General features: G+C 44.1%; 1 protein-coding gene across 2 annotated transcripts in view; it reads left to right on the forward strand.

Moving 5' to 3' along the window:
- The first annotated feature begins 5,414 nt into the window (after positions 1–5,414).
- Positions 5,415–12,127, forward strand: part of LOC127223139 (eukaryotic translation initiation factor 4E) — a 34,448-nt gene continuing 27,735 nt past the window's right edge. The window contains exons 1-2 of one of the 2 annotated variants that reach the window (XM_051185648.1): positions 5,415–5,665; positions 6,666–6,712. In XM_051185648.1, the coding sequence (XP_051041605.1) occupies positions 6,695–6,712 (18 nt within the window). In that variant the 5' untranslated portion in view covers positions 5,415–5,665; positions 6,666–6,694. Of the gene's footprint in view, positions 5,666–6,342; positions 6,432–6,665; positions 6,713–12,127 lie in introns of those variants that run through there. The other variant, XM_051185649.1, reaches the window with a different exon arrangement.

Below are 12,127 nucleotides of genomic sequence, written 5' to 3' on the forward strand. Positions count from 1 at the left end.
GCATAAATTGTTTATTAATAAGATGTCAAGATCTAAAAAGACATTTCTAGGATGGTAATACAAGTTATGACAAAAATGGTTTGGGTATAAAACTTTGGATAGATAATGGAGTATTTTCTCTACGTTTGCCAAATGCAAATGGACTGGACATTATAAATGTAGTTCTCACCTGATAATTGTTCTTATTGTATGTAGTTTTACTGTGTGTAGAGTCAAACCTTTCTTTTTTATTTAGACAATACAAGGGGAAATGTAGAATAATCCTTTACACTGTGTGAAGATGTATCACTGTGACTGGTTTAATAAAAAGCTAAAGGGTCAATAGCTAGGCAGGAGGTAGGCAAGAATGCCAGACAGAGAGGATGCTGGGGAGAAGGAAGAAGGTAGATTAAAAAATATGGGTTATGCTGGGCAGTGGTGGCACTTGCCTTTAATCCCAGCACTCTGGAGGCACAGGCAGGCGGATCTCTGTGAGTTTGAGGCCAGCCTAATCTACAGAACAAGTTCCAGGACTGCCAGCAGGGCTACACAAAGAAATCCTGTCTTGAAAAAACAAAAACAAAAACAAAACAAAACAAAAAAAGCCTCAGCTGAAACCAAGCTTTCATAATTTTTAAGTCTCCGTATCTGGTCAATAGAATAAAGTAATTGTTTATTTAACTTTATTGTTGGCCTAATAAACTACTTACATGGATTTTTCCCATTATCCACAGATTCTTTCTGTTCTTGTTGTTTTAGAGTGCTGCCTTCATTATGCAGTCCAGTTACAATCTGGTCAGCCTCTTAGACTGGCTAAGAGTGGCACCTCACCTGAGCCACCGGGCATGCCTGCCTCAGACTGCTGGTTTGAATGAGGTACCTATACACGAGACTCAGCAGACATACATTCAAGGCTTTTTGCAGATAGCTAGTTTATTAGGACCAAGTCTGAGCTTTTTAAGAAAAATCACTTTTGAGTTTCCTTTAAATATTTATTACACTGTGCCCACAGATCATCAAGGAGCTAGTATCTTCATGGCAGAGGCAATCAATAATTAAAGAATGTTTGGTATGATGTCAAGCTTAGGGTAAGGGCAAAATAAAGCAGGGTAGGGACAGAGTAATGGGGAAGCTGGTTTACAGGGGTGAGTAAGGACGGCATCTCTCAGATGACACGGGACAAAGGCTTGAATGAAATGAGGGAAGCAATTACATGACTGTGTCACTCATCATTAGGGTGCCTTATGGTGCTCATTAGCTTCATGCTCTGGCTTCTTAGTCACACATCTTATATGGGGCTGAATTATTTATCCCTCCATGACTTAGTATACCAGACTTTAAAATCCAGGAAGTGCCTGTACTTCATGTGTCTTTAAATAGCCTTAACTGATCACATAGTTCCCATTGTTTAGTACCTCTTGGGTGCTTTCTTGTCAGGCCTGTAAACCAACCTGTAATTCGAAGGGCTTTGAAGAGAGCCAAGGGGAAGGCTCAGTGGGTAAAGGTTCTCGCCCGAGTGAGCCCAATGGCCTGATTGGATTCTCTGAACACACATAATGGTTGGAAGAGAGAACAGATTCCATTATGTTGTCGTCTGGGCTTCACATTCATTTCCTGCCCCCATCAATTGCCCCCCCCCCATCGTCTACATAATACATCAGAAAGAAATTTAAAACATTTTAAAGAAAAGTAAGCATCATCTGGAAGACCTAATCAGAAGGAAGCAACTACGTTGTGAAAGTGTGAATCTTGGGAGTGGAGAAAACGTTTGATTCCAACACTGCATCTGTGGCCTTCAACATGTCACTTCATAGTAATCACTCTGTTTATCACAACAACAACATCAAACAGGAATGATGTGTTCCACTCACACTTTTAAAAAAGTCAAATGAAGTAATGCATATGAAAAATACTTGGCATGTTACAGGAGACCAATCCATGTTAACTGACTTTATAGTTTGTTTACACAAGCCTGAAATATCCTACAAAGGTAATAAGCAGCAGTTGGTTCTTGAGACAAAGGAATTTTTTTTAAAAAAATTTATTTTAAAAAGTCTTATTTTACATACCAGTCCAAGTTCCCTCTCCCTTCCATCCACTCCTCAGAGAGGGTGAGGCCTTCCACAGGGGATCATCAAAGTCTGTCATGTCATTTGGGGCAGGTATGGTGGGCGGTGACACACACACACACTCAGTCTCACTCAGTACTCAGGAAACAGATGGAGGAGGACTACTAGTCAGTTCCAGGCTAGTATGGGCTACACAGTGAGTCTCTGCCTTAAAAACAACAGCAATAGAAAAAAAAAAAAAGGGGGAAGAACCTGGCCTGGTGGCAAAGGTCTATAATGCTACCTACATGGAAAGTTGATACAGAGTAATGAAAATTCAAGTTCTGCCTGGGCTACATTGTGAGTTCAAGGCCAGTCTGGGCAACTTAGTGAGACCTTGTCTTAGAATAAAGAGTAAAAAGAAGGCTGGGTATAGCTCAGTGGTAGAGTACTTGTCTAGTATATGAAAAAAATTAAAAAAGAAATTTAAAACAATGTAGTATTTTATTACTCTAATGATTAGTAACATTGAATGTTTGTTGTGCTCTAAAAATCATTCCAAACATACTGTATGAAAGAGTCAGTATTCCTCACTGTAACCAAATAAAAGAATTACCCCCCCAATCTAATTCATGAGGAGGAGGAGGCACAAAACTGACTAAAACCTCTGTCTATGGTCAACACAGTGAGCAGCAGGGGTTGTAGTATAATAACTTGACAGCCGGGCTTTGGTGGCGCACGCCTTTAGTCCCAGCACTTGGGAGGCAGAGGCAGGAGGATTTCTGTGAGATCAAGGCCTGCCTGGTCTACAGAGCTAGTTCCAGGACAGGCTCCAAAGCTACACAGAGAAACCCTGTCTCGAAAAACTAAAACAATAAATAAATAAAATTTAAAAAATAAATAAATAAATAAAAAAGTGTAAGAGCTTGACACCATCCTAGACATTCTTAGCTATAGAAATAATTTCTAAGGTTTTTATGTAGAAGATACTATGTCATTAAATCTTTCCTGAAGGAAAATTACAATAATAAAAGTAGAACATACATTACAGCAAAGGAAGTACTATGTCTTGAGGAAGAGTGAATGAAGGAAAGGATGTAGCTACCAGTTGGTTTAGATTATCTCTAGATACTGTCCAGCTTACAACTTTGAGGCAATTATTTTGATTATGCAACTCCATGCCTTCTGTCTCAAAGCTGCTTAGCGCTTGCTTATCAGGGACTATGGATGTCTAATGTTCTAAAGTGTGCTTAAGTGAAAACACAGACTAAAACCCTGGAGAGTGGGCAGTAACACTTTTACACAGGTCATAGCAGGTATGATTAGTTTGAAGCAGAGTAGAAGTCTAGCAACACAATGTCTTAATCATTTAAAACTCTGATAACTTCTATCAGAGGTTAGCACAGAACTGGGGGACAGCAGCCTATCTATGCCTTTAGTTCCAGCTTTTTTGGAGGATGATGTGGGAAGATCCTTTGAGTCTGTGAGTTCAAAACCACCTTGGACAACATAGCAATGTGCCTTTAGTTCCAGCTTTTTTGGAGGATGATGTGGGAAGATCCTTTGAGTCTGTGAGTTCAAGACCACCTTGGACAACATAGCAAGAATCTGATTTGACAAATAAAACTAAATCAATTACATAGATACAGTCTTAACATAAAACTGGACACCCTATATTTGACAGGATGAAATCTTAGTGTTGATACTAGGCAAACACATCTGAAATATTAAAAACAATATAGAAATATGAAGATCAACTAGACTATAAAGAATGGAGCAGTCATAAGTACTATAAAGGCACAATTTTTTTTTCTTTTTTGAGAAGGGGAGGACAGGGGTACTGTGAATTGAATCCAGTTTTGTTTTTAGAGACAGGGTGTCTCTGTATTGCTTTGGAGACTGTCCTGGAACTAGCTCTGTAGACCAGGCTGGCCTTGAACTCACAGAGATCTGCTTGCCTCTGCCCCCACCCCCCAGTGCCCGGATTAAAGGCGTGGGCCACCAAGGACTGGCTGAATCCAGTGTCTTAAGCAAAGTAGGCAAACATTCTACTTCTGAGCTATACTCTAGACCCAATTATGAGTTTTGATTGACAACAGAGGAGGAAGGTTGAAGAAAAAAAAAGATACAACTAAAAGCTATTTAGATCAAAAGTTTTCTGTCAGTGGCTATGGGGCTCACCGGGATATTTTCTTGCCCATGGATTGATTTATGTTGTTATTTTGCAGTTTAATAAAACAGGATTATTGCTGGGCATTGGTGGCACATGCCTTTAATCCCAGCATTGGGGTAGGGGGGCAGAGGCAGGAGGATCTCTGTGAGTTCAAGGCCAGCCTGGTCCACAGAGGGAGTTCCAGGACAGGCTCTAAAGCTACACAGAGAAACCTTGTCTCAAAAAACCAAAACCAAAACTAACAAACAAAAACCCAACCAGGATATTTATGCTGTCTTGTCTTTCTTTCCTTGGATAGAGGTTCTCATGTTGCCTTGACTGGCCTGGAACCTGCCAGGAAGCTGAATTTGAAGTCCTGATCCCCAGAATGCTGGGTTTATGTGGTGTTGTGGATCTAAAACAGGACTTCCTGCCAGCTGTGTGAGCACATTCCCAAGCTACGCTCCTGGCTCCATATGCTGTCTTTTAACCAAAGTGAACCAGTTATCTTTTACAAACAAGAGAAAATAAACTTTGGTTAGTGTAATAGATTTGTACAGAGAAATGCACCTGTTTTAGTTTGCAGAATTGTATCTACTTTAGAATCTACTGGTGCTGACTAAAAAGTTCTCATTTAAATCACTTCTGCCATCCTGGTGAACAAAAAAACATCAACAGGCAATTGACTTTGAGTTCTTATACAGCCTCAATTATGTGCTAGTCAACTCAAGCATCCATTATGTACTCAATAATAGCTATGACACAGCTCCGGACAACAGCAACACCATAAGGAGGCGGGCACAGATAGCTTGCTCGAGCTGCTTTTCCTGGTGATAACATTCTTAAACATGGGGGAAATAGCAACGAGATCCTGTCTTCCTCATTAGAACCTTTACTCAACACTGTCTTGAGAAACGATAGCCCAGTAACGTAGAAGAAAATGCAGAATGCCAGCGTGGGGATAAATTTCTAATAGTTGTTATGAACATATTTTCCTGAACATAAAGCTTCTGTTGAGAGCAGCTACATTCGTAAAGGAAAAAAAAAAAAGTCTTCAAACTGCAAAACTGCGATGATGTATATGGCAATGTAACAAAGTAAACAAAAGAAAAATTTAAAACGTTGCTAAGGGTTGGAGATGGAGCTCAGCTGGTAGAGTGCCCGCCCATCACTCCGGAAGCCCCGGGTTCCATCCCTACCGCGCATCACCCCACCCCCACCCCGGCACGCGCCAGCACTCCCAGTCCTTTAGGGAGAGGTGGAGGCAGGAAGATAGATCTACAGTTCAAGGCCATCCTCCCCTGCGCCGCAAGTTCGAGGCTAGCCTGGGCTACGGGAGACCCTGTGTCAGGAGAAAACATTGTTAAAACAGCAGCGGAGGCGGAGGCAGCTGGTCCTTAGGAAGGCACGCGCTTGGTCCTGGCATTTAGGTTCCGAAGCGTTTTCAAAGCTGGTTACAGCCCTTCCCACAGCGCACCCTTGTGAGGTAAGTGTATTATCATCTTTGGTTCATAAATGAAAAAGCTGAGGCACCGAGCGATTAAGTCACTCGCCCTAAGGAGCATGAGTCAACGTCGAGAGTCATAGTTGACCCGGCTTAACGACTCCTGACCTTCAGTCCAGGGCTGAGTCAGCGGAGCCCCGAGTGGCTTCCCTGGCTGGCACCTGGACGTAGGCTATTTCCGTTCACGTTCAAGCAGAATACTGGAACCGATTGGACAGAACTTCCAAACTTTTGACGTCCAGCAAGATTCAACCCTGACGCATTCATCTCAGGACTGGGAACGGGAAAAGCCGACGCGTGCACTCCTCCCCTCCCCCAAGCGTGCGAGTGGGTACCGTGGGCTAGGCCGCCCACCCGCTGGGGCAGCGATGGAAACTAGTGACCACCCGCGTTAGTGGATCTCGGGGGACGGGGAGAACGCAGACCGCATCAACCGACTCTCCATCTCCATCGCCGCCTCTTTCGGAAACCAAGAGAAAATGGTGGGAGGCGAAAAGAAAACTAAATAAAAACACACAAGCAACTTGTCCTAGAACCTCAGCTAAGCCAATGAAGCCTTCTTGCGTGTGCTGAGCCTGCAGTTCCCAATCTTGTAGGAGAGATGGGAGGACTGGGCGACAAAGGGCACAGCAGGAATGCCCGCAGTGACTGCGACCGCAGCTCCGCTCGCGGCACCGCAGAGGCCTAAAACCTACTCTGCAGCAAGCACCGGCGGCGCCGGGAGCCGCGCACCCTCGCCAGCGACCACGTGATCAGTTTTCTGTCCCTTTTTTTTTTAAGAGAAAAAAAACTTCTTCGCCTTAAGAAAAAAAAAAAAAAAAAAGAGAGAGAGAGAGACTCCACTTCCCAGAAGCCTCTCGGTCCCCACGCAGCAGCAGTCTTGCGCAGGCGCCGCCAGGGCCAAACGGACACGTCCGTCACGTGGGCAGGAGCCGGCCAATCCGGTTTGAATCTCATTTTTTTCCTCTCGCCCCCCCTTCAGGAGCGGTTGTGCGATCAGATCGATCTAAGATGGCGACTGTGGAACCGGTGAGTGTTGCCTTCGGCCCCCACCCCCGAGGTGCCCGCGCTCCGGCTCCCTCCGCTCAGGGACTCCCCGCGGGACGGCGTTCCCGGCGCGCACGCCGCCCCCGGCCGCGCCCGGCCCGTGTCCCCTCGGCCTGACCTTCCGCGGGCAGCCTTGGCGGCGGGAGGCTGGCGGCGGCGGCGGCGTGGAGCGCACACGCCGTGTGGGGGCCCGGGCACCGGGGCGGGGGGAGGGGCGCCGCGCGGCCCCGGGGGCGGGGGCGGGGGGCGGCGGGGGCCGCGGGGCGGGGGGGGCGGCGGGGCCGCGGGGCGGGCTCGTAGCGGGCACCGTGCTCGGGAGGGACGGGTGGGCGGCGAGCCGGCCTGGAAGAGCCCGGGGGAGCCCGGGGCAGCCGCGCCTCGCCGCCGCCGGGGTCCGCGTGCCGGCCGCGCTCGAGCCGCGGAGGAGGAGGAGGGTGGGTTGGCGGAGCCGGTGGGCGCGCGGGAGGGAGGGGAGGAAGGAGGGGCGCGGCAGGAGCGCGGCCGGCGGCTCTGCGTGGAGTGGGGAGGGAGGACGCCCTGGGGTCGCGCCGCGCACCCTTCGCCGGGCCGGGGGAGGGGGCCCGCGGAGGGGATCACATTGTCCCGGCCCCTCGGCACCGGGACTGGGCTGTCATGGAGAAGTGGAGGGGGAGGAGCGAGGCCTACAGATCGCCGCCGCGGGTCGGCTGGCCGGAGCCCTGCCTTTTACACGCGCCGGGCTTCCCATTCATTCATCTTCCTGGGCGCTGCGCGCACGCCTCCGACGACTCTGTAGGTTCTTGTGCTCTTAGGCGACCTGATCGGCTGGAAGCTATCCAGCGAACACTAGTATTGGAAATAGAAACTTCCAAGATTGTCTTTCCTTAAGTTAAAAAAAAAAAGAAAAAAGAAAAAATAAGCATGAGGGCAGCAGCGCCAGCCGTGGGTCGCGTGTGCAAGTCAGAGGACAGCGTTTGGAGTCCGGCCTCTCAGTAGTGCGTTTGATTTTTTTTTTTTTTTTTTTTTTTTTTAACCCCCACCCTGCACTGCTTTCCTCTTAGTTAAAGCACTGTTCCGAAATCGATTGAAGCAAGATGCTCACGGAGCAGCATGTTGGTAGTTACCCGGAAGGAAGAAGAGTGATGCTTTTTTTTTTTTTTTTGTCATGCTTTGGGCTTGCCAACAGCTGGGTCACTGGCCATCTGTCCCAGGTTTTTTTTAAGAAATGTCACACCCGTGTGATTAAAATCTCAAAGTGATTTAAGGTGTAGAGTAGCAACCTTTGACTTGGGAAAGGAACGCTTGTAGACTCACCTATAGACTGAAGAATTTTGATTAGTTTGCAAAACAGACTTGGCAGAATTCAAGGCAACTTTTTTTTTATTTTTGGCATGATTTACTTGTTCTTTATTGGCATCAGTTTTCCTGGCAATTTGGTTGCTTACAAAACTGCATCATCAGTTGTTAGTGAAATTAACTGACTGTAGAATATCAATATTATTTAAGAACATGAGGGAAGCATTTAAATTTAACTTAAACTCTCTTGACAAGTTCTGATGTCTACTTTTGAGTGTTAGGGGAAAATAGTTTGGGTAATAATAGAAGCAAAACTAAAAGACCCTAAGCAATAAAACAGCAATATGTTCTATGGCATTTCAGTTACATTCAAGTCTTAGATTGTGTTAAAGCCACAATTTAGTGTCTTTAGAGTTTGTTCTGAGTCAGTACTTACAGCTGCTGATGTTTAGGGTGGGGTACCAAGTGAGGTTTAGAATGTAAAGTTGCATAAAAAAAATGTGGTCTGTACTCGTTCGTTGTGAGCTCTTAGGAGCCTAGTTGGGGTCAGAGTTGAAATACTAGTGATGACCCTGTTGTGAAAGTTGCATTGAAACTTGTTGGAGATGGTATGCAAAATGGCATTGAGGTACCTTTTTTTTTTTTTTTTTTTTTAAACACCCCTGCCTTTAGACTTGTCATATGGTATTCTTCTTAATACTTTGAGATTTGTTTTTGGAGCCTGCCTGTGGTGGCCCATGCCTTTAATCCCAGCACTTTGGGAGGCAGAGGTAGGTGAGTTCCAATCAGCTTGTTCTACAGAGTGAGTTCCAGGACAGCTAGGGCTACACAGAGAAACCCTGTCTTGGAAAGAAAACAAATAACAATAACAAAAAGATTTGTTTTTGATGCTTGATTTCAGCTCAGAGCCTAGTCCACACTAAGTTCATTCTACTCTAAACTACACTAATGCTTCTTCAGTTTCAGATAATTTTTTTTAAGCAGCTGATTTATTTTACTATTGGATTGCAATTGAGGAACTGTAAAAGCTTGTGCAAGTTTTATTTGGTCACTGCTGTTTTTAGTGTGTGATTTTTTTTTTTTTTTCTTTTGTAGTGTGCCTAATGGTAAGTGCTTAGAACAGTGGTTCTCAACTTGTAGGTCGTGACCCATTTTGGGGGGTTGAACAGCCCTTTCACAGGGGTCACCTAAGTCCACCTGAAAACACATATTTACATTTTGATTTATAACAGCAAAATTACAGTTATGAAGTAGTAATTTTATGGTTGGGGTCACCACATCGTGAGGAACTGTATTGAAGGGTTGCAGCATTAGGAAGGTTGAGAACCACTTAGTTATGAGTAGGTGATTTTTCTCTCCTTACATATCCAACCTTTTATAAATATTTGTCATGTCAGATTTTTAGTCTATGGAAAATCTATAAATAATCAGTCATTTTCAGTCAGTGTTTTTAAGAGTTTAAGATTAGCTATGTAAGTAATGGCTTGCACATATAGATTGAGAAATTCAAAAGGGAAATATATTGCTTTACAGAATCTGTAGACAAAGGCTACTCCTCTTAGCTTGGAATTGTAAGAAAGTCAAAATTAGACTCTGTGAAGATGGTAGACCGTGACCTCAACCATCTTCTAGTGGTTCTTGCTTCCTTTTAGATAACTTGCTTTTCTTCTGCTCTGTTTTTCTTGTTATTTAAAGACTACTTTCATTAGTTTTTGGAATTTCTTGTTATTTTTGTTTTTGTGTGTTTATCTCTGGAACTCATTTTGTTTGTATGTGTGTCTCTTGGAACTCTCACTCTGTAGATCAGGCTGGTCTGCCTAAATCTTGGGGTGGGAGTTTTGCCTTTCCAGCATTGGGATATACAGGTGCACAACACCATCCCTAGTCCATATATTTCCTCTCTTTATACTTAGCCCTGCTTTTAAAATAAGACTGGGAAGCGTGGAGAAGCCAGCTGTGGTGGTGCTTGCCTGTAACCTGAGCACTCACTGGGAAGTGGAGGCGAGAGAACTGTGAATTGGAGCACAGCCTGGCCTACATGACAACACCTTGTCTCAAAGCAAAATAAAATTTAAGAGAAAAGATCCACTGAGATAGATAGCTTGGAGCCCTAGAACCCTCATGGTGCAAACAGGACCTCTTGCAAAGTGTCCTCTGACCTCCCAAGTCCATACCAAGGCGAGTGCATACATAGAGGAGTCAGTAAATAAATATATGTTTAAAAGGCTTTAAGAGAAACAAGGGAAAAGCACTAAATGTTGTAAATGTACCGACAAAAAGCTGTTTATTGGTAAGCAGACTCTGACAATTTTTTAAAGTGAGGAACACATTTTTGTAATTTATTTATATTTTGTGTTCATTGGTGTTTTGCTGACATGTATGCCTGTGTGACAGGATCAGATCCCCTGGAACAGGAGTTACAAACAGTTGTGAGCTGCTATATGGGGCCTGGGAATTGAATTCTGGTCCTCTGGAAGGAAGAGCAGCCAGTGCTTTTAACCACTGAGCTGTTTCTCCAGCCCTAAAAGTTCATTCCATGTTTTATTTTATTTTATTCATTTAATGTGCATTGGTGTTTTGCTGGTAAAAGTGTCAGGTCCCCTGGACCTGGAGTTACAGACAGCTATGAGCTGCTTGCCATGTGGGAAATTGAACCTGTGTCCTCTGAAATAGTGGCCAATGCTCTTAACCACTGAGCCATTTCTCCAGCAGGAACCCATTTTATTAGTAACTTTGTTCAATTGTCAATTTCACTTCACTTTATACTCTGATTCTGTGTGATCATTTGACTTAGAGAAACGAAATGTGATGCATCATAGTTACATAGAATCGATGTAAAATGAGGCAGGTTGGCTTAATCTAGATTGAACAGAAAGTCCTGAGCAAATAACACTTTCATGAATGACATACTTAATTTCTAAGACAGTGGCTCTCAACTGAGGGGTGAATGAACAACACTTTCACAGGGGTTGCCTAAGACCACCAGAAAGCAGATATTTTGTAATTCCTTGAGTAGCAAAATTATAGTTATGAAGTAGAAACAATAATTTCATGGCTGGGTCTCACCACAACATGAGCTGTATTAAAGGGTCACAGCATTGGAAGGTTGAGAACCACTGTTGTAGAAGGCTAAGACTATAGAGTTAATAGAAGTGCCAGCAGCCCTGGACTTTTCTGAGACATGTCCAATAGCTGTTGTAATGCTCATTTCTCCTTTTCCTTCCCTGCCTCACTGGCGATTGTCTTCTGTTACATTGGGAGTGGCGACATCGTTCTCAGGGGCCATCGTTCTCAGGGAGATGACTGCGAAGTGAAAATGAGCATGGCTCCTATAATCTCATTTAAATTTCCCTAGAAATGAAGAACCTTGAAGTTTCTCAGTCCTGCTGAAAAATGGGAATCATATACCTTCATTTTATCCTGATTTGTAAATGGAGTATTTGGAGGTGATTTTGTCACTTATGTGGAGCTCATGTTTGTACTGGATCAAGGTTCTGCCTGCATACAGGCACCTCTGCATGCACCCATCTTCTGCTGGGACATTCTTGTCAGTCCTTGGCCATTAGCAAGCTCTGGGAAGCCTATGATTGCAGCCTCAGGTGTTGGTGCCTTTCCTGTTTCAACAGAGTCTAGTCACATCTAGAGAAGAAAGCGATTGCTTTTCATCTAAAAACTAATCATTTTTGTTTAACAGTCAGAAACAAGTAGTTGTCCCTGAATATATGTGTGTGTGTGCACAGGCGTGCAAGATCGTACATATGTTCTGTGTGTATTGCAACTTTAAAAATGCATCATTCCCTGGAAATTGATGGGAGGCTTAGTCACACCATGTTAAGTGGATTTGTGTCACATCATGACAAGGCTGACTAGTATTTCCAGGAATATGGATTTAGTGTTCTAAGCAAATAATTTTTAAAAAATAACCTTTTAATCACTACCTGTTTGTAACAACTGTTTGCTTTTGTAGCGACTATTTTTAATAGAGGCAAATATTTATTGCTAACTTAGTGTGTGTCAGACCTCAGAGCAAAGTACTTTATATGTATTCATTTAATGCTTGCGGCAGTTCTGTTAGATGAGTGGAGTTATTCTTAATTCACAGATGAGGAAATCTTGAAGGCA

Source organism: Phodopus roborovskii, unplaced genomic scaffold (assembly GCF_943737965.1).
Source record: "Phodopus roborovskii unplaced genomic scaffold, PHOROB, whole genome shotgun sequence".
NCBI classification, from domain to species: Eukaryota; Metazoa; Chordata; class Mammalia; order Rodentia; family Cricetidae; genus Phodopus; species Phodopus roborovskii.